Source organism: Lithobates pipiens, unplaced genomic scaffold, assembly GCF_037356315.1.
Source record: "Lithobates pipiens isolate NorthernLeopardFrog02 unplaced genomic scaffold, aLitPip1_a1.2 Scaffold_10, whole genome shotgun sequence".
Lineage (NCBI taxonomy): Eukaryota > Metazoa > Chordata > Amphibia > Anura > Ranidae > Lithobates > Lithobates pipiens.
In genome coordinates, this window is record NW_027507686.1 from 27442228 (window position 1) to 27465719 (window position 23492).

The window sequence follows — 23492 nt, forward strand, 5'->3', positions numbered from 1 at the left end:
TTCAAGTAAACCAGCACTTTATTGGTAGCATATTTAAAAGGAGGAATGACATTCCCGTAAAACAATGAGGTAACATAGCAAGTGGACCGCGAAATATTGAGGTTATTCTGGTCGGGAGGAGTCCCCACAGGCGTCCATCTTACTTCTTCCATTCGTTCTTGTCATAGTCCCATTTGGAAGAGAATCCCTCCACGGGGTTGACCCTCATGTCCAGCATTCTCTTTGTTTGCATGGCTATCCATTCATCAGACAATGTATGAGGAAGCTCACCGAACACTGCACAGATTGGAAAGAGAACATTCAAGTTGACAAACTGGTTATTATCCACTTTAGGTCCACCCTGTAGCATTTTTACTACTGCAGGGCGGCACATGTGCGTTGGATCATATACACACACACACACACGATTCAACACTTGTTGGGGGGGGGAGAGAATGTGTGTTTCCGCTGTGATTATACACATTGGAAGAGGAACGGCGGGTGCAGGGTACCCGATTGCCCACCCACCAATCATCACAGAGACAGGGAAATCATTCTCAAGCAAACAGGTTCTCCTTCTGCTTCTAAACTCCTGGTTATTCTACTTAACCTGTGGCTTCACAAAAATAAAGGCACAGAGCTGAAACAATCATGCAGATTAGGGGGGTCCTAATTTCACATCGTTCACGTTGCTAAATTGCATGCTGTTCTGGAGACAGCTGGTATTCTTAAACCTAGTACACTCCATTATTTTATTTTTTTTCCTCAACCCACTGGTTTGAATAAAAAATAAATAAAATAAAAAAAATAAAAAAAGGAAAAAGCTCACAGCCCAGGTTGGAGCAGCTGTACTAGCAATCTTATGTTAGTACAGCGATCTCCCCCGCTGTACTATTGTGTTCTGACAGGGGGGCGGCCCCCACCAGAACACTTCATTGGCTGCTGGTTTCCATTGTCTGTCAGACTGGCTACCATACAGACCGGCCAAATGTCAGCCAGTTTTTATTGAACTGGATGATGTTGCCCCAACATTCAGCCTGTGTGTACGAGCTTTAGAGGGCAATCAGAAATGGTAGCTCTGTACAGGTTTCCTTTGACATCTATACCATAGGTGACACAAGTCATTTGTATGACCCATATATCAGTAGGTGGCCCCAGAGACGGATTTATTCATTGCACATTGTGGGTTTTCCAGCTTACCGTATTTCCTCTGCCACATAATAATGAATGCTGTGAAGCCAACAAAGAAGAGAGTACCGCCCAATACGGTCTTCCATTCGCTTGATCCCTTGTTCATGTCAGCATAGGTGTCATTAAACTTGATGTGATACACTGAAAGGGAGCAGAACAAAGTTATCAGATGCAGGCAGCAACACTGAAGTATACCGCCCCCCTACTGGCTATGGAGACACGACCCTGGTACACAGTGAGCGGCAGTGGTCTGCCAAACAGCCAAGTGGGGCTCATCTTTGCAGATCCTCATCAGAAGGTCCAGGACCATGTTTGGGGGCAAGGTAAAAACAGACAACCCTCCAATAGTGCATTAACGTTACCAAACCAATATATTTTAAAACGCATAAAATATGCTTACATCCAAGCACAATTAAAAGCGCCTCAAACAGCAGCGTTTCCACCTCACATCACTTCCGGTCCACTGCATCTTACAGCCACGCCCTATGCGTTACCTCACTCGACTTCTTCAGGGAACTATTCCCTGAAGAAGTGCAGTGCCGTTACGCGTAGGAGCATGGCCATAAGACGCAGCGGACCGGAAGTAATGCAAGAGGCAGAAACGCAGCTGTTGAGGTTCAAAGCGCTTTTAATTGTGCTTAGATGCAAGCATAAATTTTATACTTTTAAATAAATTGATTTGGTAATGTTCATGCACTATTGGGGGCTTGACTGTTTACCTTTACCCCCACACATGGTCCTGGACCCTTAGAGGAGTTTTCCCAGCAGGAGGGAATAGCTTGTCCTTAATACTCTTATATTCTGTGGATATGAGGCGAGATGTGAGCACTGAGGTGCTGGTGGAGACACAGACTATCAAGTTTTATTAAGGTGGTTATTGGCTCTGTTCATTGAAGGACTGCACATTGATCACAGTGTTTATATTTGGATCACAGTTACTATTGAATCATAATATTATTGAACTGGGAATTGATTTTAGGATTGATTTATAATCATCACTGGACTATTGTAAGATTTCAGTTCACATTTATATCACATTGTTTTAATATACAGTATGGAATAGCACAAAATCATTTATTTACTTATTGATAAAATAAACCTACCATTAATATTATAGGACTAATCATTTCTTTTCAGTGGGCAAACATACAAAATCAGCAGGGGGGGGATCAAATACTCCCCACCCCACCCCCCTGTATAGTAGAGATATCACTCCTGATGTCCCCAAGAGACAGAAAAAGGCAACAACTGGTCAGCTATAAGACAAGGCTACATTCACATCGGCAATTAGGGCTGGTGCAAAAAGTAGCGCCAGGAATCAGATGCCTGCTGCAGCTTGGTGTGGGCTCTGTCCCCTTTCTCTACAATGACAGGTCATCGGCAACTACCTGCGGCCGCCGGCGACCTGTTATTGAAGTCAATGGGGCCAGTGGTTGCACCTAACCGCTCAAAGACGCAGAAGGAATTGCGATTCCTGCCACCACTAGTCACACCAGTCCTAATCTCCGGTGTAAATGTAGCCTTAGGACTCAATTATTGCTACATAGACATGCTGGGAATAGTCCTAGGGTTGCCTGGAGAGGTTTGCTAGTGGCCAACCCTCTTGTAGGTGGCAGAACATATGACTCCCGGTGTCCCTTAATGGACAAAAAAAAAAAAAATTAGAAAACTTCAAAACCAGTCATTTTAGAATTCAGAAAGTCTGTAGTACTAGACCATTGACTTGCCATAACCCAGCTGGGGTTCAGCAGGCTAAATCATGTAAATGTGGGGTGCAGCTGAGCGTTCCACAGATACGGACACGGGACTTACGTTCTACTTTCTCGCTGGCACTCAGAGACTTCCAAGCTCCCTTCTCCTTTTCTTTCAAGAGATTTTGCTCTGGAGACAGGTCAGCTACATAGTCGATCTCCGGAAGGGGCAAGGCTCTGTCGTCCTGGTATGAGGGGAGGGTGTATGCTGGGACGGCCACACTCGCTTCAAAAAGAAAAACAGGACAGGTTTAAATGAAACACTAGGTACAAAATTACAAGTGTGAACTAAAGTGTATCCAAATCCAAGAACACAGATGTTATAGATTACAACCTACCAGTCCTTAGATGTGGTGGCTGCATTCATTTACGTTTCATCTGGTGATGCTGCCAGTAGCAAATTTCTCACCCCAAGGTGACAACTTTCCCATAGTTTACTGTATCTACAAGAAATGAATTAGGACGTGGGTGCTCAACCTGCAGCCCTCTAGCTATTGCAAAGCTACAAGTCCCATCATGCCTCTGCCTCAGGCTTGTACTTGTCAGCCTAGCAATGTCTCATGGGACATGTAGTTCTGTAACAGCTGGAGGGCCGTAGGTTGAGCACCTATGCAGGGCTACAAAACAAAGCGGGGTACGTCTCCAATAGGGCTTCCAGTGTGCACATCCAAAGAACAATACATCTTTATGAAAACTCCAACATGTGTGCGATTCAGCCTTCTATGGGGAGCGTGGGTGAGCTCCAGCCTGTCTGCAGTTGCTCTATGGACAATGGCATGCTATGTAAATGGTAATATTTTCACTTCTCCCTACATAGACTGGTGTTTGTAGCGTACAGAAGAAGCTAGAAAAGCCAAACATTGATATTCAGTTCATTACACAGAAGGACTTTCTGCCAATCCTGCTAGAAATACCCAAGGAATGGTAAACTGCAATATTACAATTTAGTTCTTGGGTTTGGATGTAATAAAAAAATAAAAAATAAAATTAAAAAAAACACAAAACCAGATATAAAAATCTGCAATTTGCAAAGAACTGCAATTAATTTTAGAAGGCCCCTACACATGCGTGTGCAAGCTCATCCACCGGCAATGACTCGTACCTCTCCATTCAGGATTCCCAGCCTATAGGGAAAAATTTCCATGTACAAAGGTTACACCAACAGATCGGATATTTTGTGTCCAGATCAGTATTGGAGACACTTTGAATACTGATAGTCAGTGGTGCAAAACTGCAGGTCAAAATGATTTCTAAGAATCAATAGTACCTGGTGAGGCCACTCTTGTCAGATAGGGTCACCTCAACTAAGGTACCCAGAATGAGAAAGCATGAAGAGCACCAGATCACAAATGAGTCCAGAGGAAACTAATCATTCATGAAATTCATTCTTTTTTCTAAAAAAAAAAAAAAAAAAAAAAAAAAAACACCAACATACCTTGGGGCTCTGAACAACCTTCCCACCGGCCACTTTTTCCCCAATGGGGAGGGTGCCATTTTTTGTCTTATTAATTTTGGCAGTTGTCTTGCCCCTACTGCCATTCTGGCCAAAATCAAATGACAAAATCCCTCCCAGATTTTGCACGTGCACAGAGGTGCTGCGGGGCGTCAGGTCCAGGCTGAGCCCTGTAGCACATGAGCAAAGATGGCTGTTATGAAAGAACCAAAACATTGTCATGTTTGCGCGTACACAGGAAATCTCCTGTGCATATGTGCCAAAGGGCTCTGCCAGGACCTAAAGGAACCAAACCAAAAGGGGGCTAAAAGGACCACTTTAAAGCTGAACTAAGCTCACCCCAATTTTATTCATCCCCCTCCATAGGCCGTGCTCCCTTTATTCCTGGGAGAGTTACATCACAACTAACCCAGGAGGCAGTGCGTTACTAAGCCACAACTGTGTGGCGTTCGCGCGCATGCACAATGATTTCTGCATGTGCACACAAACACCGTCAGATGGTATACTGGCAACCTGTCGACACACACACACACACAAACAAAACACAAAAAACAAAACAAAACAAAACAAAACAAAACAAAACAAAACAAAACAAAACAAAACAAAACAAAACAAAACAAAACAAAACAAAACAAAACAAAACAAAACAAAACAAAACAAAACAAAACAAAACAAAACAAAACACAAAACACAACAAAAAAAAAAAAAACCTGCTGTGTAACTCAATTGGGGATGAGCTCCGGCGTGTTCGCATGGAACACGTGCAGAGCCCGCCAGGAAGTCGGTGCAGCGCTGCGCTAATCACAGGCAATGAAACATTGCCTGATCTCTGCAGCCGCACATCAGGGCAATGTCTCACTGCCTGTGATTAGCACAGCGCTGCCCCGAATTCCTGGCAGGCTCTGCACGTGTTCCATGCGAACACACCCCCCCCCCAATACTTACCAGAGCCCATTCACGATCCAGCGCTGATCATTAGCACCAAGGCTCTCCCAGCTCTGTCCCTTTCTGGGCAAACTGATAGGAGCCATTGGCTTCCCCTGCTGTCAATCAAATGCTGTGCCAAGGAGCGGGGGCCAAGTCGCCCAGTCTGTGTGAAGGAACACAAACAAGGCAGCTCAAGAGCGAGTTTGTACAAGTGCCCCCATGGGAAGCAGCTTCCTATGGGGGCACATGCCAAAGGAGGAGGAGCCTAGAGCACCAGCTGGAGACCCAAGAAGAGGGGGATCGAGGCTTCTCTATGCAACACCACTACACAGAGCAGGTAAGTATAACTTTAAAGACAATGGCACAAATGATTTAAATTCCTCTTTAAAAAGCACAATTATCAAAATGATTTTTATGAAGTGATGCAGTATGCAGAATGGACATGCCATCTACAGTGTCTTTTTTCAATTTGATCGATGAATAAAGTTTACTTGAACTCATTTATGGCTTAGTTCTCTTCATGCCACGCCTGTTGACACTCCTATTTTCTATGGCGCCATCCAAGTTTGAAATTGCACAATAGTGCCCATTCAAGTGCCAATAGCCTCATGTTCACTTTTGGCAGCAATGCTGGATGGTGATCACACAAGTGTGTACAGACTCTGAATGAAATACAGCTCTATCATAGGCCGGATGATTCTTGCGACATGAGAATATTTAAAATGTATCCAGTTCAAAATAGCAGTTTTAATCCAATAAATCATATTAAGTCAGGTTAAAGAGGACCAGTTATACAGAGTTTCAAATTACCCACCAATATCATTATGTTAGCAATGTGAAAGATTTGGCTGCCATCTGTGATGAAAATGGTTCATTAGTTTAGCTTCTGAATCTTGTCTGTGCCCCCCCCAGTCAATAAAGCAGTTCTAAGTCATAAATCACAAATCCTGGAATCCCCTCTGTTACAGCAAGGTATACCGTGCAGTATTTTCTTTTTAAATGATGCACCAAAATACCCCATTTTACAGGGCTGCCGTGTGTTCACATGACCTCCCGTCGCTCTCCTTCCCCGATCTGAGTACTGCAGTGGGAGGGGCCGAGATTCCCCTCTGACGTCAGCCAGGAGGAGATCGGCAGAATGTCACATGAGTGCACAGTGGTGCTCTGAAATAAGGTATTTTGCCACATAATTTAAAGAAAAAAAAAAGACAGACACTGCACAGTATTATCTTGCTGTTAGCCCTTGTACACACGGTTGGACATTTCGACGGAAAATGTCTGATAATCTGACCGCGTGTGTGCTCCATCAGACTTTCTGTCGGAATGTCCGACCAACAAAGTTTGAGAGCTGGATATAAAATTTTTCCCACAACATGATCTGATTGGACTTTGTCCGAACGTTTGTAGAGAATTCCGATCAGACAAAGTGCCACGCATGCTCAGATCAAATTATGAGACCAAAGCTATTGGCTACTAGGCTGAACGTTGTCCCATCGTGACGAACTAATGGCATCATGTCCTGAACGATCAGATTTTCCGACAACTTTTTCCAAACGTGTGTATGCAACACCAGTTTCGAATAAAATCTGACAGATTTTGTGGTCGGAATGTCTGACCGTGTGTACAAGGGCTAACAGACGGGATTCCATTCATTTTACAGACACGGCGGGAGAGGTCACTTCCGGTGGCTCGTATACTCTGAAGCACAGCGAGGCAAGCGCTCCAAAAAAAAGGTTTTGTTTCAAAATCGATTTTACAAGATGTGCTATTTGTGAGTGGGCATTCTATCTATCTCTATCTCGATATAATTTTGCACAATGAATTTCTCTCATTTGCTTTGAGTAAACATCCAAAAAGGAGTGGTTCCCAGGGTGTATAAAGAGGAACACAGGGGATCCAGGACACAGCTGATGTTTTTCCATTGGGGATTATCCAAGATCTATACATCCAAGGCGTGTTTTGACCCTTGGGGGGTTCTTTAGCTAAGGTGAGAAGGCATTGCACACAGGTATCAGAGCCAGTCTTCTGAATCACACACTATATCGATGTGTGGCATGGAATTGGAGTGAAAAATGATCACAGAAGTGATTGCACTTCTATATAGTCTGGACCAGGGATGGGCAACCTGGGGACCTCCAGCTGTTGTGGACCTACATTTCCCATGAGGGATTGCAAGGCTGGCAGTTACAATTACTCCCAAAGGCATGATGGAACTTATAGTTCTGCAACAGCTGGAGGGCCGCAGGTTGCCTACCCCTGGTCTGGGCTTTTATTTACACTGTTCATTTTTGTTTTTGCACAATATGCTTATAACACTGCATAGGAATTAAAATTATCAAGTGTATTTAATTCCATTAATTTTTCTTTATCGGATTAACGCACTAGGGTTTCATTTATTCACACACTATTTTATATACACGCACACACACACTAGTATCCCTTCCTGAAAAGTTATGCAAAAATCATTAAAGCCCAAGTTGTAGTTTTTTTCTTTTCCTCTAATGCAACACAAGGAACAGTACTTACATTTAATGAGTAGTGTCCCTTGTGTTGATGGCTGCTGTACTAGTTGGAATTTTCCATCCTCTGCCCCTACACCAATAATTTTCGGGCGCTGCAGGGGGGTGGGGGGGGGGGGGGGGGGGGTGTCCTGTCACAAGTGGTCATCATGAGTGCCAACTATGCCCACCCTTTTCGCCCGCCCCCCCAACCGGCTCCATTTATAGAAGTTGTGCTATAGCTTCCGACAATAAAATGTGCTCTAGGAATGGGGGGCAGGCCAATGAGTAAAAGGTCTGCCTCCTTCATTCATGGAGTGCTTTCATAAATATTTTGCCCAATGGAATCTATTGACACGTAAATGTTTATCGCAACTAAAAACGTGTGCAAAACTAATCTTTGGGCGTATTTATAAAGCGGCTTTTCTCCTGCCAAAAGAAAAAAGGTGTTCAGAGGGGCTGAGCAAATGCCCAGTGTATGACCCTTAGAATGACAGAATATTTGTCCAATTTGGGGTGAAACGTCAGCTTTAGAGCCTCTATAAAGCCACCCCTGACTACTTCCATAGCTGCCACTCCAACGCTTATTCCTTCATTGCAGTGGTCACCAAAATACCAGGTGTCAAAGCTATGAGGGGGGCAATGTCTGCTCCACTATGCGACAGTGCTGAACTTAGTGATTGGGCCCCTAGGCATGAGCACTGCATCATGGGAGGAGATCACATGCCCTTTCAGAAACAGCAGCACCTGGTATTCACAGTGGCAGCACAGCGAGAACGGTGGTGGAACACTAGAGTCGAATATAAAGTGGTCAGGAGGGGAGGCACGACAGCTACATTTACCAAATGCAGCAAGTCTTTTAGCCACATATATCATGGCAAAGATATAAAAAGTCCTCTTTAAGCTTCTTAAGTTATCACATATGAAAAGCATTTAGCTTGAAAATCATCACAAAGGGGGCTGATTTACCAAGACTGGAGTGTGAAAATTCTGGTGCAGCTGCACACGATAGCCAATCAGCTTCTAACTTCAGCTTTTTCAATTAAGCTTTGCCAAAAAAATAATGGAAGTAGATTGTTTTTTTGCAGAGCTGCACCAGATTTTGCACTTCAACCCCAAAGTGTTCTACATTTTGCAGCATATTTGGTTCGTTTTGCTTATTTAAAAAAGAAGGTTCACACACACAGCAATCTTATTACAGATCTCAGAAGACCTCAGAGTTGAATTCAAGTTTACCAAGAAAGTATTTTTCATTAAAAGCAATGATTACCTGGGTGTTTATTAAGAAAATGCCTGCTGTTTGCCCTATCATTTTGTATTAAAGCTAAAGTTTAATCTCATTTTTTGCGTTTCCTGGTTCCTTCCTCCCCTCATCAACATGCCAATTTTTAAATAAAATTAGTTTTTATTACATACCTTATTCTAAAAAAAAAAAAAAAAAAAAAAGCTAGATGCTGGACGTCCTTTAGACAGCAAAGGATGTAGGCTTACTTGCTGCAGCTTGAAGTCATCATGACCCAGTGAGGTCCCTTACATTAGGCTGTCCATACACTGAGAATGTTCTCCACTTCCTGACGAACTGGTTAGAATTCGCTCAGTGTGTGACCCTGTCGGCCGCTTCTCAGCCTGACATCCCTTAACTCAGGGGTCCCCAACCCCCAGGCCTGTTGCTGGCCACACAGCTGGTGGTGAGGGGCAACTGCAGTCTGTGCAGGGCCATCACAGGGGAACTGAGTACACCGATAGAAATGGGGGCCTGTGCGGTAAAGAGTGGCTGAGGGCAGATTCTAAATATCCTATCCTCTGACCCATTCACCAGCCAACGCATGGCTGTCAGTGGTCATATGATCAGCTGCCAGTCCCCAATTGTTCACACAGGCCAAGGGCTGACAGCTCGGACTCTGTGCTAGTAGCACGCTCTAAGCACAGAAACCTGTGCTACCCATAGAAGTATGGATAACATTTTTTTTTTCTTTTTTTCCCCCTCCCATTATACTCGCCTAGATTGTTTCAGCACCAATCCCAGCTGCTCTCCACTGGCTCTAAGACCTAGAAATGAGCACTCAAACATTGATTGCTCAGCTTTCAGCCTGCAGACAGCCGAAGACCGTCAGTCACGGGCTCTAGTCTCTGCGCTTCCATTGCTCACTGGGGTGCTGGGCTGTGCGGGGGGTGGCTGGCTGAGAGGCTGAGCCAGCTGCTGATCCAGGCATCTGGGTGGATCTCAACTTTAAAGTTGAATCGTTCCTGAGCCTGGACTGGATGAGAGATTGAATAAGGAAAGGTTATACAACTGCTGTGTTTGTGAACTGTCACCACGCCCAGTAAATTATCCAAATGCAGATGTGCCATAGATACCCCCTGCACACTTACCATACAGCACCACCCCTGAATTTGATGCAGAGCCTCCCTTGTAATGCCATATACACTGTCATGGCAACCGGGACTTGGAACAAGATGCCACACAGCTGAAGGTGGACAGAACGCACAGTCTTCAATACGAATCATTACAATATCAACATGTGAAAGAAAGCCAGTTACACAAACGCGTAGTACAGAATCTTGTACTCCAGCTGGTAGACCGGTACTCACCATGTCCCTGCAGACACACAGAGGTAGACAGGGCTCTTTTGCCGACAAAACGCAGAACTTGAGAAGACAACATTGTGCAATCTGTCAAAAGAGACACAATAAGAGAAAATTACAGACAAACCACACAAAACATCTCATTGTAGGGAAATACTTCAAGTGTACATAGATGACTGAGGTAACATCACAAACTCTGCCTCAGCCAATCAGAGGAAGCTTTGAATTCATTCATAGAGTACAAAGCTTTCTCTGAAGGGCTGAGAAGCGAGTAGCCTGACTGGTTCAGGAACGAGACAGGAATTCCCCATCCCACTGCTGGAACACAGCGATCTATACTGTATGTAGCGGAGGTTACATACAGTTAAAGGGGTTGTTAGCGCAGTGCACACAGCCACTGCCAGCACCTCTAATAGGATTACATGTTATATGTACACTATATGCCAGTTTCTAAAATTCTTCTAAATACTGCTTTTCTTATCCCGATCAGCGCCGTCTTTCTCCAATATTTGTATTACAGAGGGAGGGACCGATCTCTCCCTCTGACATCTGGCAGGCGGTCACATGATCTCCCTCTGTAATACAAACATAGGAGGAAGACTGCACTTGGTGGCCATGTGACCGCTGATCAGGGAGAAGAAAAAAAAAATGGTATTTAGAAGAAGTTTTAGGAAATGGCAATATTTTTTTTTATATATATATTTTATACATACATTATACATACACACACGTAATCCTAGCAGAGGGGCTGGCAGTGATTCAAAGCAGTGTGTGCACTGCTCGGAACTGTGATAGAAGGGAGGGGTGGCTCACACACAGAGCGGGGGGGGGGGCACAGGAGAGCAGGGCTGCTGATGATTGTGGTCAGTTTTACGTGCCTCTGTGTCATGATACACCGTGGTCAGTTTGCTTGGGGAAGGGCAGAAACTGGCAGGATCAACCAGGTGTTACAGGGGGCCAAATTACACAGCACAAGCACTGTGCTATATAACATGCTTTAAAGAAACAGGATCCAGATTTTTGTTTTTGGCTTCACACTTTAATACAGCACATCAGTGCAAGAAAATGTAGTTTTGGTCCAGATTGGCCCACACAAACTATTTAAAAATGGACATTAAACATGAAGCTAGGCTTTAAGGGGTCTGTGTGGATATAAATGTTGGGGTATGTTCCCAAACAGTCATCCGAACTGAAGAAGCAGCTTGGATAAGTTACAAAACATTACAGAACAAATTCAACTGAATGAGAATAACTACTGGTAGCCGTCTTAAGGCGATAACCTTGCTTTTCTATACAGAAGGATAAGAATGTTTTCACTCTATGGCAGGAAAAGTGTTACTACTGGCAAGATCACTGGGTGAAAATTTGGAAGAAAAAAAAACAAAAACAAATGCAGCCAAATCTAAGGACCAATAAGCTGCAATATAATACATTTTCTTCCTGGGTTTTAGATAAACAAAGTCTTGACAGGATGTGTCTTTCAGCTGAACGGTTCAAACCTAAAAGCTTTGTAAATAAGAAGCCAAGCCGATTTTTTCCTAGTCGCTCGATCTTCTGAAACCTCTTCCTGAAGGTCACAGTGGCCTCTACAACAGGCACTCAAGGGCTACGGGAGTCACCTGTAACTGAACACCGTTATAGTACAAAACTGATAATTATTAATCGATCAGTTGAGTTAAAGTGGAAAACTCTCAATAAACATGAATTATTTTACCACTTCGCAGACCATTTCTGACTCTTTCTAGCAAAAAAATGTAGGGAGGCGAGAAATTACTTTGAACCCCCTAAACATATGTAGATTTTTTATTTTTTTTAGCAGGGCCCTGTAGAATGAAACGTTACAACGTATTTGCGCAGAGGTTTTTCAAACGCAATTTTTTTTGGACAAAAAATAAAAAAAACTTTAATGAATTTTATTGCACACAAACACATTAGAATACCCCTCCCTCTTTTTTTTTTTTTTATGAAATGTAAAAACACAATGTTATGCCAAGTAAATAGATACCCAACAGGTCATGCTTTAAAATTGCATTCACCTGTGAAATGGCAGCAAAGAACGGTACTTAAACTTCTCCATAGGCGACGCTTTAAGCGCTTTTACAGGTTACCAGTTTAGAGGAGGTTCGGCACTAGAATTAATCGCCCTCACTGTGACGTTCGCAACAATACCTCACATAGCGTGATCACCATTTACATAAGTGTGCGGGAGTAACGCATGCGTTTACATTTGCACAAGGACAGAGGTGCTTTCATTTAATAAAAATTTATAGAATACCTTGTAAAAAAAAAAAAAAGTCTTTCATTTTTTTTTGTATTAACTTTATTTGCTACAAAAAGGATGAACATCCCCTTCCCCTTGCGACAGTTCCTCTTTATAGAGAGATCTGGGGTCTATTAGACCCCAAATCTCCCCTCTGGCCCCCAATCTGTGTCTGATCAGCTGTTTTCCTGGCTGCTGACGGACAGGTAAACAGAAGGTGAACCAGAAGAGACATCACGGTCATCACTTGCTTCCGGGGTCACAGAGGGAGGAACATCATGGAGACAGGGATGGATGAGGGAGTTTGCTTTGAATATTAAAAATGAATTAAATCGTGTTAAGTTTGTGGTGCTCAGATAGTTTTGTGTTAAGTTCATGTTGATGAACATTAAATGCCCTTGAGCTGATCAACATTGCGATTAGGTGCATTTTTTTTTTTCCACGTCTTTTATTCCCAGTGGAAGTTAAAATACATAACTTTTCAGTCCTTAAAAAGTGTTTGTTCACCTTTTCAGAAAGGTTCAAGAGGTGAACTGACATTCTCCGCCTCTTCCCCCCCCCCCCCCCCCCACTGTACTTACCTCTGTGGGTAATGAGCTGTCCAGTGCCCATGCAGCTGTCCGGAGATTAAATATCTCGCTCTTCTTTCTGTAGGGCTTCCAGGAACAGATCAGAGCGATTCTCTGTTCTGACGCAGACCAATCAGAATCACTCTGCTCCATCCCAGAAGCCATGCAGAAAGAAGAGGGAGAAGAGTGGGGATTTTAAATTCCTGTACTGGCAGCTCATCACCCACAGAGGTAAGTACAGCGGGGACTGGGGGGGGGGGGGGGTGTAGTGTTTATTCACCATTTCAACAAGAGTCTGGGGGCCACAGGAACGACTATGAACCAACCTCACACATTGCACTACGTACCAGGCTGAGCGTCTTAAGCAACATAACAGGCCGGTCTGGGAATGGTCCCCGAGGTGCACATCAGGGGTTACCGATCCAGAAACGGCATACAGTCATTCAGATGGGTGGGTGGGGGGGAGGGGGGAATAAAAATAAATACATTTATAGTTCAACACCATTGGTGACACTTTACAGGCCCCTTACAGGTCATCATTTTAGAGTTAACCATCATGCCAGCGGGCACAGCCATAACTAGAGCAAACAATGGCGTATCTGCATGAATGTGGGGAGACAACTTATTTTTTTAGTAGTAGTAGTGGGGGGGGGGGGGGGGGGACTTAAACTTGCATTTTCCTCCGATGTGCCCCCATACCTTTACCTCCTGTAATATAACCCCCCCCCCCCCCCCCCCGTACTCTGGGCAGTCCTTCAGTGTCATCACATACAACAAAGGGCTCTTATCCCTGCATTGTACACGGAGGAGGCAGGCGTGCAACTGCAGCCAGGAGCTCCACAAATCCCAGCCACCAATGGTGACTGTAAAATTGCATCCTGGCGCCTGAGCTACACCACAGCAGAGGTCTGGATTCCTCCCGTGTGTCGCCCACAGGTGCGCGGACCAACGTTGGGTTGGCCGATAATGGAGGTCGTGGCTTTGCGACCTGCTGAAGCTGAATACGCGCTCCTTTGTGCCAACAGACGCCCCTCATCTGGCGGGCATCGCTGCAATGAACGCGGCTTGTTCTCACCGCCCCTCCTCCGACAATCTTCCCAGTTTGACAGGCCGGGGGGGGGGGGAATTGAGGTGACGGGATGATGGATTAGATGTCATTTCCTTAGTGCTGCTGAGTGGTCGGCCCATCAGTGGCGCCTCATCAGCGACACCTGTCAGCGTACATCAGTAAAGGTAAAAAATGTATATATATATATATATAACAGGAAATGACAGAGTGTAAGCTCCTCTGGTGCAGAGACTGATGAGAATGGCTCATTGCTCTCTGTACAGGACTGTGATATGTCAGAGCTATATAAATGTGTAATAATAATAGTGTGTGTGTCATTAGAATGTAAGCTCCTTTGGTGCAGGGAATGATGTGAGAAGTGTTCTGTGTACAGCACTATGGTATGTGTCAGAGATATAAACAGGAGAAAACACTCTGGGGAGGTTCGGGGGTGTCTGGCCTTTCCCGGGTGTACAGGGCACACAGAGCTCCCTATTCCAGTGACAGGGGGTCCCCTCACCCGCTCACTCCCATCCCGCCTCCCACTCACCTCTCCAGCAGCCGCCTGACAAGAGCAGAGAGAGGACACCGGAACCAGAGAGCCGGGGCTGGATAGAAGGGAAGTCCCGCCCACTTCCAGCACCGCGCACTGCACGATGGGATGCGGGCTGGAGGAGCTGAGCTAAATACGCTTTATCGCCACATTCGGAGGTCCCGCCCTTGAGGGTGACGTGAGCGGAGTGGGTGAGATATACATGTATTAGGTACACATATGGGGACGTATTTAGGCCATACATCGGCAGCCTGGCAATGGGAGGCGTGTAGTTGCTCCAAGGTTCGGGTTGCCCTCAGCCAATATGGCGGGCGAGGGACACTGGCTCGTCACGTGATCACCGTGTGCTGGCTTAAGAAGGAATTGCGACGGCCAGCGGCTCGTTGTACGGCTGAGTGTGGCAAAGGCTGCCGGGAGAGCCTAAGAGGACCGAGGTGAGTTGCAGAGAGAGCGGGGACACCCGGGGGAGGGCGCCACTGAGAGGTCTCACCGTGTACTACACCGAGAGAGGCAGCGGGTTAGAGCCCCGTCCATTATCACTGGCTGCAGGCTTCCCAACCCTTCCATTATCAGCTGTCACTTCCACTCCCATCCCCCCCCCCATATCACCTGTCACCTCCCCTCTTATCACCTGTTACCCATTGCCTGTCACCCCCCCCCCCTCCTCCTTTTCTTATTGCCGGTTGCCTCCCCTCCCCCAAATCCAAAGTAAATCCTCATTACATCTTATCACCCATCACCATTCCTGACCTGTCACCTCCCCTCCCCTACTGCAAAAATCAACCCTCATTGCATCTAATTTCCTCTTCTCACCCTATTCATCACCTGACCTGTCGTGATTATCACTCTTTACCTGATACCATGCATCCCCTCCCCTATCATTTGTCACCTCCTGTCCCCTGATCACTGATCCTACATATCATCTGTCATATCACCCATCCCTTAATCCATGATATCACACTTCAATCCTTTCCATTTTATGAGATCATTCATCACCCCCATATCACCCCTCACCTCCCACTCTGATATCACCAATTTCTTCACCCCCTTCCTCCACTTGTCATCGTTCATATCCTCTAGTCTCGCCCATCATATCAACACTCAACATATATCATCTATCACTCATCTCCCCTCCCCCCCCCCCCCCCCTGGATTTCACTTGTCACCTTTCCCAAATATCACGTTATCTGCTATCACCTGTCAGTTCCCCATCCTCTTTCTGCACCCCCCTCCCCCCAATCACCTTTCATCTCTGACCATTCCCCTACCTGATACATCACCTCACCCCCCCCCCCCCCCACAAACGCATATCCCCAATCAGATCTGGTATCGGCCATCATGTTGCCCCGCCCTAAAATCACCTATCATCTCCCCCTTTTCCTCAGTGTCACCTGTCGGCACCCCGTCTTCTGATATCACTCGTCACTTCCCCCATATCACCTTTCATCTCCTGTCACTGATACCACTTGTAGCTTACCCCCCCCCCAGGTGTCACTCCTCATGTCAACTTTTATCACCTGTCACCTTACCCTTTCCCCAAATATCACCTCTCATGTCATCCTCTGATATGACCTCCCAGCCCCCTCAAAGGGTGTAACCCCTGAGACTGAACACCATTGTGACATTCTGCTTCCGTAGAACGACTTCAGTCATCTAAACTCTGCAGTGTTGCCAATGCTTAGAAAGCCTCAACAAAAAGACCTACACCTTTTTATTTTGTTATTGTTGCTGTCTGTTTTGGTTATTACAGTTGTGGCTTTTCTCTCCCCCATTATACAGAAAATGCCGCACTTCAAGTTGACGACGCAAGCCTACTGCAAGATGATGCTGCACGGTGCCAAGCACCCGGCCTGCGCTGTGAACGGAGTTCTGGTGGCCGAGAAGCTGCGGCGTAAAGAGAGCCAACACCAGGTCCTGTTTGTGGACTGCATTCCGCTCTTCCATGGGACCATAGCGCTCTCCCCGGTGCTGGAGGTGGCCTTAACCCTGGTGAGAATCTTCCGCTAAACTTTTGCTGCCCCCCCAACATTTCATATTCCTGATATGTGCCAGCTGTGCCATGTACTTGTTTGAGGAAGTCTTCTGTTCTCTCTGTGTTCCCGCCAGTCTCTTTGCTTTCCTATTAACCACTTCAGCCCCAGAAGGTTTTATCCCCTTTTTCCTGACCAGTATTTTTTTTGCTATACGGCACTTGTGCGGTCATGCAACGCTATCGTCAAATAAAATTGGGGGGGGGGGGGTGGTTTCCCCCCCACCAATTGGTGTTTTTTATTTGCGCTTTTAGTGAAAAACTTTCAATTTTTTTTTTTCTCTCTCCTATAAAACACATTTAAATCAGAGTTCCACCCATTTGTGTGTAGCTTCATGGGTGATGAGCTGTCAATGCACGTACAGCCAGTGCAGCAGTCCAGGAATTCAAAATAACCCTTTAATGTCAGTTCACACTATTGCAATGCAGGAACCAGCGCAATTCCAGTGCTGGTTCCCGCATCGCATAGGACTCACAGGCAGTTCACATTGCTCTATGCGCACCACTGCGTGTGTTAATAGAAAGTTAATGACACCCCCCCCCAGATCAGATTGCAGCGTGAACTGTCAAATGGTGCAGGAATCGGATCGCATAGGTCCTGCACCATTTTAGTGTGAACTCCAGCCATACAAACTGGCTACATTCTCATCGCACAGACTTCACACGTGATCTGCACAGCAGTGTGGTGCGAATCGCATGCAACATTTAACATCGCATTGGTGTGAACTCAGGCTGAGGCCTTGTCTTATTGATTGTCTGTTTTTCTTACTTGCAGATTGATACTTGGTGCAATGAGAATGGTTATGTGATCGCCGGGTACTACCAAGGCAATGAACGTCTCAAAGATAACAGGCAAGTTCAAATCACATTCTGTTTGTCCAAATTCTTCTCTCCACCCTCTACCTCTTCCACCCTCCCTACTTTTTGCTTCTTTTTTATAGAATATTGTCCCAACTTGAATTTTTTTTTTTTTTTTTTTTTGCGCTAGCATGGAAATGAGTATTTCTTTGTGTTTCAGTCCTAACCAGGTTGCAGACAGAATTGCCACCCGGATCGCTGAGGGTTATAGTGATGCTGCTCTGATAATGGTACTGAAATCCTCTTTGTGTCTATTACATATCTTTGGCTACTCCAATTTATGTGCACACCTATTTTACCACTTTGAAAAATTTTCATCACACATGTGAAAAAAAATCCTTTTTTGGTCATTTACTTCATTGCACTGCCTGCCTGCCATACATACATACAGTATAGATGTCCTTGTCGGGAAGCATTGATACCAGGATCCTGGCATCAATTTGCAGCTGGTGATGGGCTTTCCTGTAGAAGTGATCAGTCTGGCTCTACAGCTGCCAGATCACTTGGCAGGCCCCACTGCTGTTCTTGGGCTCTCTGGTCCAGGGCCACTGCTGTGTGGATCAGCTGAACACTGCAAAAAGTACATCCACATCTTCACTCTCCTCTGTGTGGTACAAGAAACCGAAAGTGACAAGTATTTACTTTCAGTTATGGTTTGTTTGACAAGTTGTTACTTCTAAAGAATCTGATAAAACTGATCTTGGTTTGATAAAGATGCTTTTGATGGCAGAAGAGCGATCTGGGGTCCCGCACAGGTATGTAAACTGATCGCATCATGCGTGAGGTATTGTGAATGTCAGAGCAGTAAATCTAGGGCTCTTAAAGCATTGCCAATGGATCATTTTAGTTTGCTGCCATTTGATGGGTCTGTGTGACTTTGAAACGTGAAATATTTGTTATCTACTCAGTCTGTCTTTTTTTTTTTTTTTTTTTTAAATGTATATGTTTTACCGTTCGATTTGTGTACTAAAATACATTAAGCGTGTGTATTATCAGTATCTCAAAGTGAGTACACCCCTCACACTTTTTTGTCAATATTTTATTATATCTTTTCATGTGACAACACTGAAGAAATGACACTTTGCTACAATGTAAAGTAGTGAGTGTACAGCTTGTATAACAGTGTACATTTGCTGGTCCCTCAAAATAACAACACACAGCCATTAATGTCTAAACCGCTGGCAACAAACGTGACTACACCCCTAAGTGTAAATGTCCAAATTGGGCCCAAAGTGTCAATATATTGTGTGGCCACCACTATTTACCAGCACTGCCTTTAACTCTTTGCCATGGAGTTAACCAAAGCTTCACAGGTTGCCACTGGAGTCCAGAAAGGATGGCTGCGCTGACCACACGATGACACAAACATGGAGGGACAGATACACCCATGACCACCAGAGTGGCAGATCAAAAAGGGGGAGCAGTGACCCAGCAGGAGACAAACCTGTCAGAGGTCTGAGTCTCACTTGGGAATAAATGATAGGTGGGAGACTGAGCCTCAAAAGAGGGAAGGGGGTCCCTATGTATGGGGACACACTTGGCTCAGGACTATAATTTTTCACTTGATAGTGGGGTATTGAGGTAGATATGAGGATAAGGCCTTTATTACCTAGATGTCTGAGATGAAAAGGGTATCAAGACTGAACAGCAAATGTGCGGATAGTTCAGGAATAACCAGAAAAGGTGTCCTCTGTTATCCAGGAGCAGCCTGAGTCAGTAAGTACACTTAGGGATGTACTCGCTTTTGTTGCCAGTGGTTTAGACATTAATGGCTGTGTGAGTCATTTTGAGTGAACAGCAAATTTACACTGTTATACAAGCTTTACACTCACTATTTTACATTGTAAAAACCGCATCTTGGATCTACTCTTATCTTTATGTAGTAATAAAATGTCTAAGAATCATTTAAGTGAGAAACATGCAAACAAAAATCAGGAAGGGTGCAAATACATTGACATAACCATGTGGGGTTTTTTTTTCCTCTCTTGTATAAAAGATGAGGCTGTGTTGAGCAAATGGACAGCCCAACATGTCAAGTCTTAAAAATGCATATGTCTATGATATTGTGAAAAGCTACAGTACCCAAAAAGCTGCTTCATAGGTGACTTTTTTTTTTTTAAAGCACTTACAGGTTATCTGATTAGTTAATAGAACTATGGTGCTAGTATTATTGCTATCGCTCTGACATCTGCGGGACAACTCTACATGTGTGTTGCAAACGTGGGATATAAATATCGTGTGTGTATGTATGTATATATATATATATATATATATATATATATATATATATATATATATATATATATATATATATATATATATATATATATATATATATATATATATATATATATATATATATATTCCCAAATAAGCTGCGCTATACTGATCTGATAAATGCTAAGTGAAGCAAATAAGTAAATAAATAAAACATGAAATCAAAAATTTGACAGAGTGAAAACAGAAAAATGCATATACTAATGTTCAGATATTAGTCCATCATCCCATCAACAAAAAATTTTGCTTGCAATCTCCAACGTGTTTTAAGCACACCACACCGATATAGGAAAAGTGTCAGAGTTTGCAGGAAAAAAAGAGGACTTCCACCACCAACACTACTGCCGCTTACCAGCTACACTGATCCCATCTCAGAGACCAGATATCGCCAAATCAAAAACACTTCCTCTGAGCCTGGACTGCATGGAGGGTGTATCCCCTTTAAGCGCTTGGTTCAAGTGGTTAAAAGAATCCTACGGCCACACCGCTCATTGCCCAGCACATATAATAACGAAAGGAATCGCCATAGTGTGATATAGTCATGAAATTTAATAAATTAAAAAAGATTGCACTTGCATCAAGTAGAAACTTCGCTTTTTAAAAACAGATTCGCCGGCCGGCTTAGTAACGCTGCCCGTCTCTTCCGGGTCCAGCGTAGATCGCGGTGACGTCAGTACGTCGTTCCTCCCTACGCCGTTTCGTTAAAGGTAACGTCTTCCAGGGGCCCCTACGCTGGTCCATCTACGCTGGACCCGGAAGAGACGGGCAGCTTTACTAGGCCGGCCGGCGAATCTGTTTGTTTTTTAAAAAGCGAAGTTTTTTTTCTACTTGATGTAAGTGCAATCTTTTTTAATTTATTAAATTTCATGACTATATCACACTATGGCGATTCCTTTCGTTATTATATGTGCTGGGCAGTGAGCGGTGTGGCCGTAGGATTCTTCTAACCATTTGAACCAATGAGCGGTGTGGCCGTAGGATTCTTCTAACCACTTGAACCAAGCGCTTAAAGGGGATACACCCTCCATGCAGTCCAGGCTCAGAGGAAGTGTTTTTGATATGGCGATATCTGGTCTCTGAGATGGGATCAGTGTAGCTGGTAAGCGGCAGTAGTGTTGGTGGTGGAAGTCCTCTTTTTTTCCTGCAAACGCTGATGACACTTTTCCTATATTGGTGTGGTGTGCTTAAAACACGTTGGAGATTGCAAGCAAAATTTTTTGTTGATGGGATGATGGACTAATATCCGAACATTAGTATATGCATTTTTCTGTTTTCACTCTGTCAAATTTTTGATTTCATGTTTTATTTACTTATTTGCTTCACTTAGCATTTATCAGATCAGTATAGCGCAGCTTATTTGGGAACAGTTATTTGAATTGTGGGTATCTCACGGTTAAAGCTGCTGCTGCATCTATAATTCATTTTCACAATTTTTTGTTATTGTTTTATTATTTCATATTAAGTCTACATAGGAACAGCGCTGTTTTTTTTTTTTTTTTTTTTTTGTGTGTTTAACGTAATAATTTTTTTTAATGCATTTTTATTTTACTTTGCTATCATAAGGTATTTACAAATGGCATTGCCTGCTCTGAAAGTGATCAGTGGCTATACAACCACCGATCGCTTTCACTTTACAGCCAGGAGCCAACTGAGAAAAATGAGTACAAACTGCCCAACCCTTCAAAAGGCTAAACTAGGTAAAGAGTTCCAGGTATGACTATTTGTTACATAGTGAGAAAGTCAACCAGCGCTAAAAAAACTGAAACAGAAAAAAATATATGAAGAAAAAATGCAGCTAGAATACTGTAGGTCAAATTACCAAATCCCACATTTCAAAATATAAATATCTCAGTACAGCGCAAATACAAAAAACTCTTTACAGTGGAATACTAAATGCATAAACAAAAGTCCATATAGTGAATGATACAATATACAGTGATCAAGAAAGATCAAAAAAGAGTCCACTTGTGCAGTGTGTCTTTAATCAGTATATCCAGTGACGATGTGATCCCTTCACCAATGAGCTAGTTGGACTCTCACCTCATCGAATGGACCCCTGATAAATCAGATAGGTCAAAAACACATGTTCCCATCAAGGGTGAAGTATAAGGCTACAGCAAACCAAACGGAAGCATTTCCAGATAGAATCTCCTCAGTGTCATCAGATCAGGATAATGTCATATATGAAAAAGAACAAGCAAATCTAGTGCTCTCCGTTTGATAACAATTTATTAAAACAAATGAATAAGAACAAATTTCCACTCACATTTCTAAGCACTGATCTCCAGTGCCGAGTGCAAAGCAGGAAATAACATGCATGGATCAGTGTGTCAGCTGGCGGATGACGTCACGACGCGAGTCACGTGGTCCGTACGCGTTGCGTCCCAGGGAAAGGGCGGGACTTCATCAGCGGTGACGGAATGACGTCGGACGGCCGCTTTATACTAACACACTAAATTTAAACCAATAAACAGCGGAGTTATGCGCAAGGCAAATGCCGCTACTAGCGTGACACCGGAACATACATCTGTGATCGCTCCATACACAGAGGGAAAGGAGAGGGCATATAGAAAACTTTATGAGCGCCAAAAAATATTTAAAACAAAATTAAAATCAACACCAGAGAGAAGCGTACGTCAAGTCCGCTAATTAGGCAACAAAATATCACCCACTAATAGTTCTCGCATAAAATATGCAGAGAAACGAACGAGACGTTGCCCAAACGGACAATACAAAGCTTTAGACGAATCTCCCGGTAGGTCGCATGACCAATGATAAGAACTAACGAATATACCCGCAAATGCCGCTGACGTCATCAGAAAGCTACACTGATCCGTACATGAAGAAAAAACAAACAAACATACCTATAATTAAACACATACCATACAGGTAAAAAAGAAATCAAAAAATATATACAAAAAGTAAATATAAAAATAAAAATAAAAATATCACAATAAATATAAAAAATATAAAAAATATAAAAAAGAAGAATCAGATACTTCAGAATAAAACAATTATCTGTCCGAAATGAAACAATTTAAATCAAATTCCACATTTAAACCTCCCGGGGCAAGAACCCGTGTTTCATGGATCCAATAGGATTCACGTTTGCTTAATTGGCGTATGAAGTTACCTCCACGCCAATGCTTGGTGACCTTCTCAATCCCCCAAAAGCTCAAACTCCTGGGATTCTGGGAATGCACCAATTTAAAATGGCGAGACACATTATGAGTCTTCAGGCCCTTTTTAATATTATTTACGTGTTCACCCAACCTCACATGTAGAGGTCTGGAGGTTCTACCGATATATTGGAGACCACATCCACATTGTAACATATATACCACCCCTATGGTGGAACAAGTGATGAGTTTATCAATCTTGTATTCCTTATTATTACTAGTGGCTATGAAGGATTTTCTCCTTTTCATATTGCATCTAGAGTGCCTACATGCCGTACATCTACCACACGCATAAAAGCCGGATAGAAAAGAAAAAAGCCTGCTTTCAGTTTGT

The 23492-nt window shown here is 43.8% G+C and overlaps 2 protein-coding genes across 4 annotated transcripts in view; one reads left to right on the forward strand and one right to left on the reverse strand.

The window, feature by feature from the left end:
- Positions 1-14941, reverse strand: COX4I1 (cytochrome c oxidase subunit 4I1). Its single transcript, XM_077453209.1, has 5 exons — positions 14813-14941; positions 10392-10472; positions 2983-3147; positions 1180-1311; positions 1-276 (listed from the first exon to the last, which is right to left on the reverse strand). Exons 2-5 carry the CDS (start codon positions 10462-10464, stop codon positions 140-142), a joined length of 507 nt encoding a protein of 168 aa, XP_077309335.1. The 5' UTR covers positions 10465-10472; positions 14813-14941; the 3' UTR covers positions 1-139.
- EMC8 (ER membrane protein complex subunit 8) overlaps positions 14889-23492 on the forward strand; it is a 16880-nt gene continuing 8276 nt past the window's right edge. Inside the window, exons 1-4 of one of the 3 annotated variants that reach the window (XM_077453235.1) lie at positions 14889-15006; positions 16595-16804; positions 17620-17696; positions 17863-17932. In XM_077453235.1, coding sequence (XP_077309361.1) covers positions 16598-16804; positions 17620-17696; positions 17863-17932 — 354 coding nt within the window. In that variant the 5' untranslated portion in view covers positions 14889-15006; positions 16595-16597. Of the gene's footprint in view, positions 15007-15089; positions 15250-15308; positions 15333-16594; positions 16805-17619; positions 17697-17862; positions 17933-23492 lie in introns of those variants that run through there. The other 2 variants (XM_077453225.1, XM_077453246.1) reach the window with 2 other exon arrangements.

Excerpts from the sequence above, each read along its gene's own strand:
- COX4I1 (XM_077453209.1), bottom strand. The coding sequence starts at position 10,464 with ATGTTGTCTTCTCAAGTTCTGCGTTTTGTCGGCAAAAGAGCCCTGTCT. Across the intron at positions 3,148-10,391 it reads TGTGTGTCTGCAGGGACATG|CGAGTGTGGCCGTCCCAGCA; the intron begins GTGAGTACCGGT and ends TTCTTTTTGAAG. Across the intron at positions 277-1,179 it reads TATGTGGCAGAGGAAATACG|TGTTCGGTGAGCTTCCTCAT; the intron begins GTAAGCTGGAAA and ends CAATCTGTGCAG.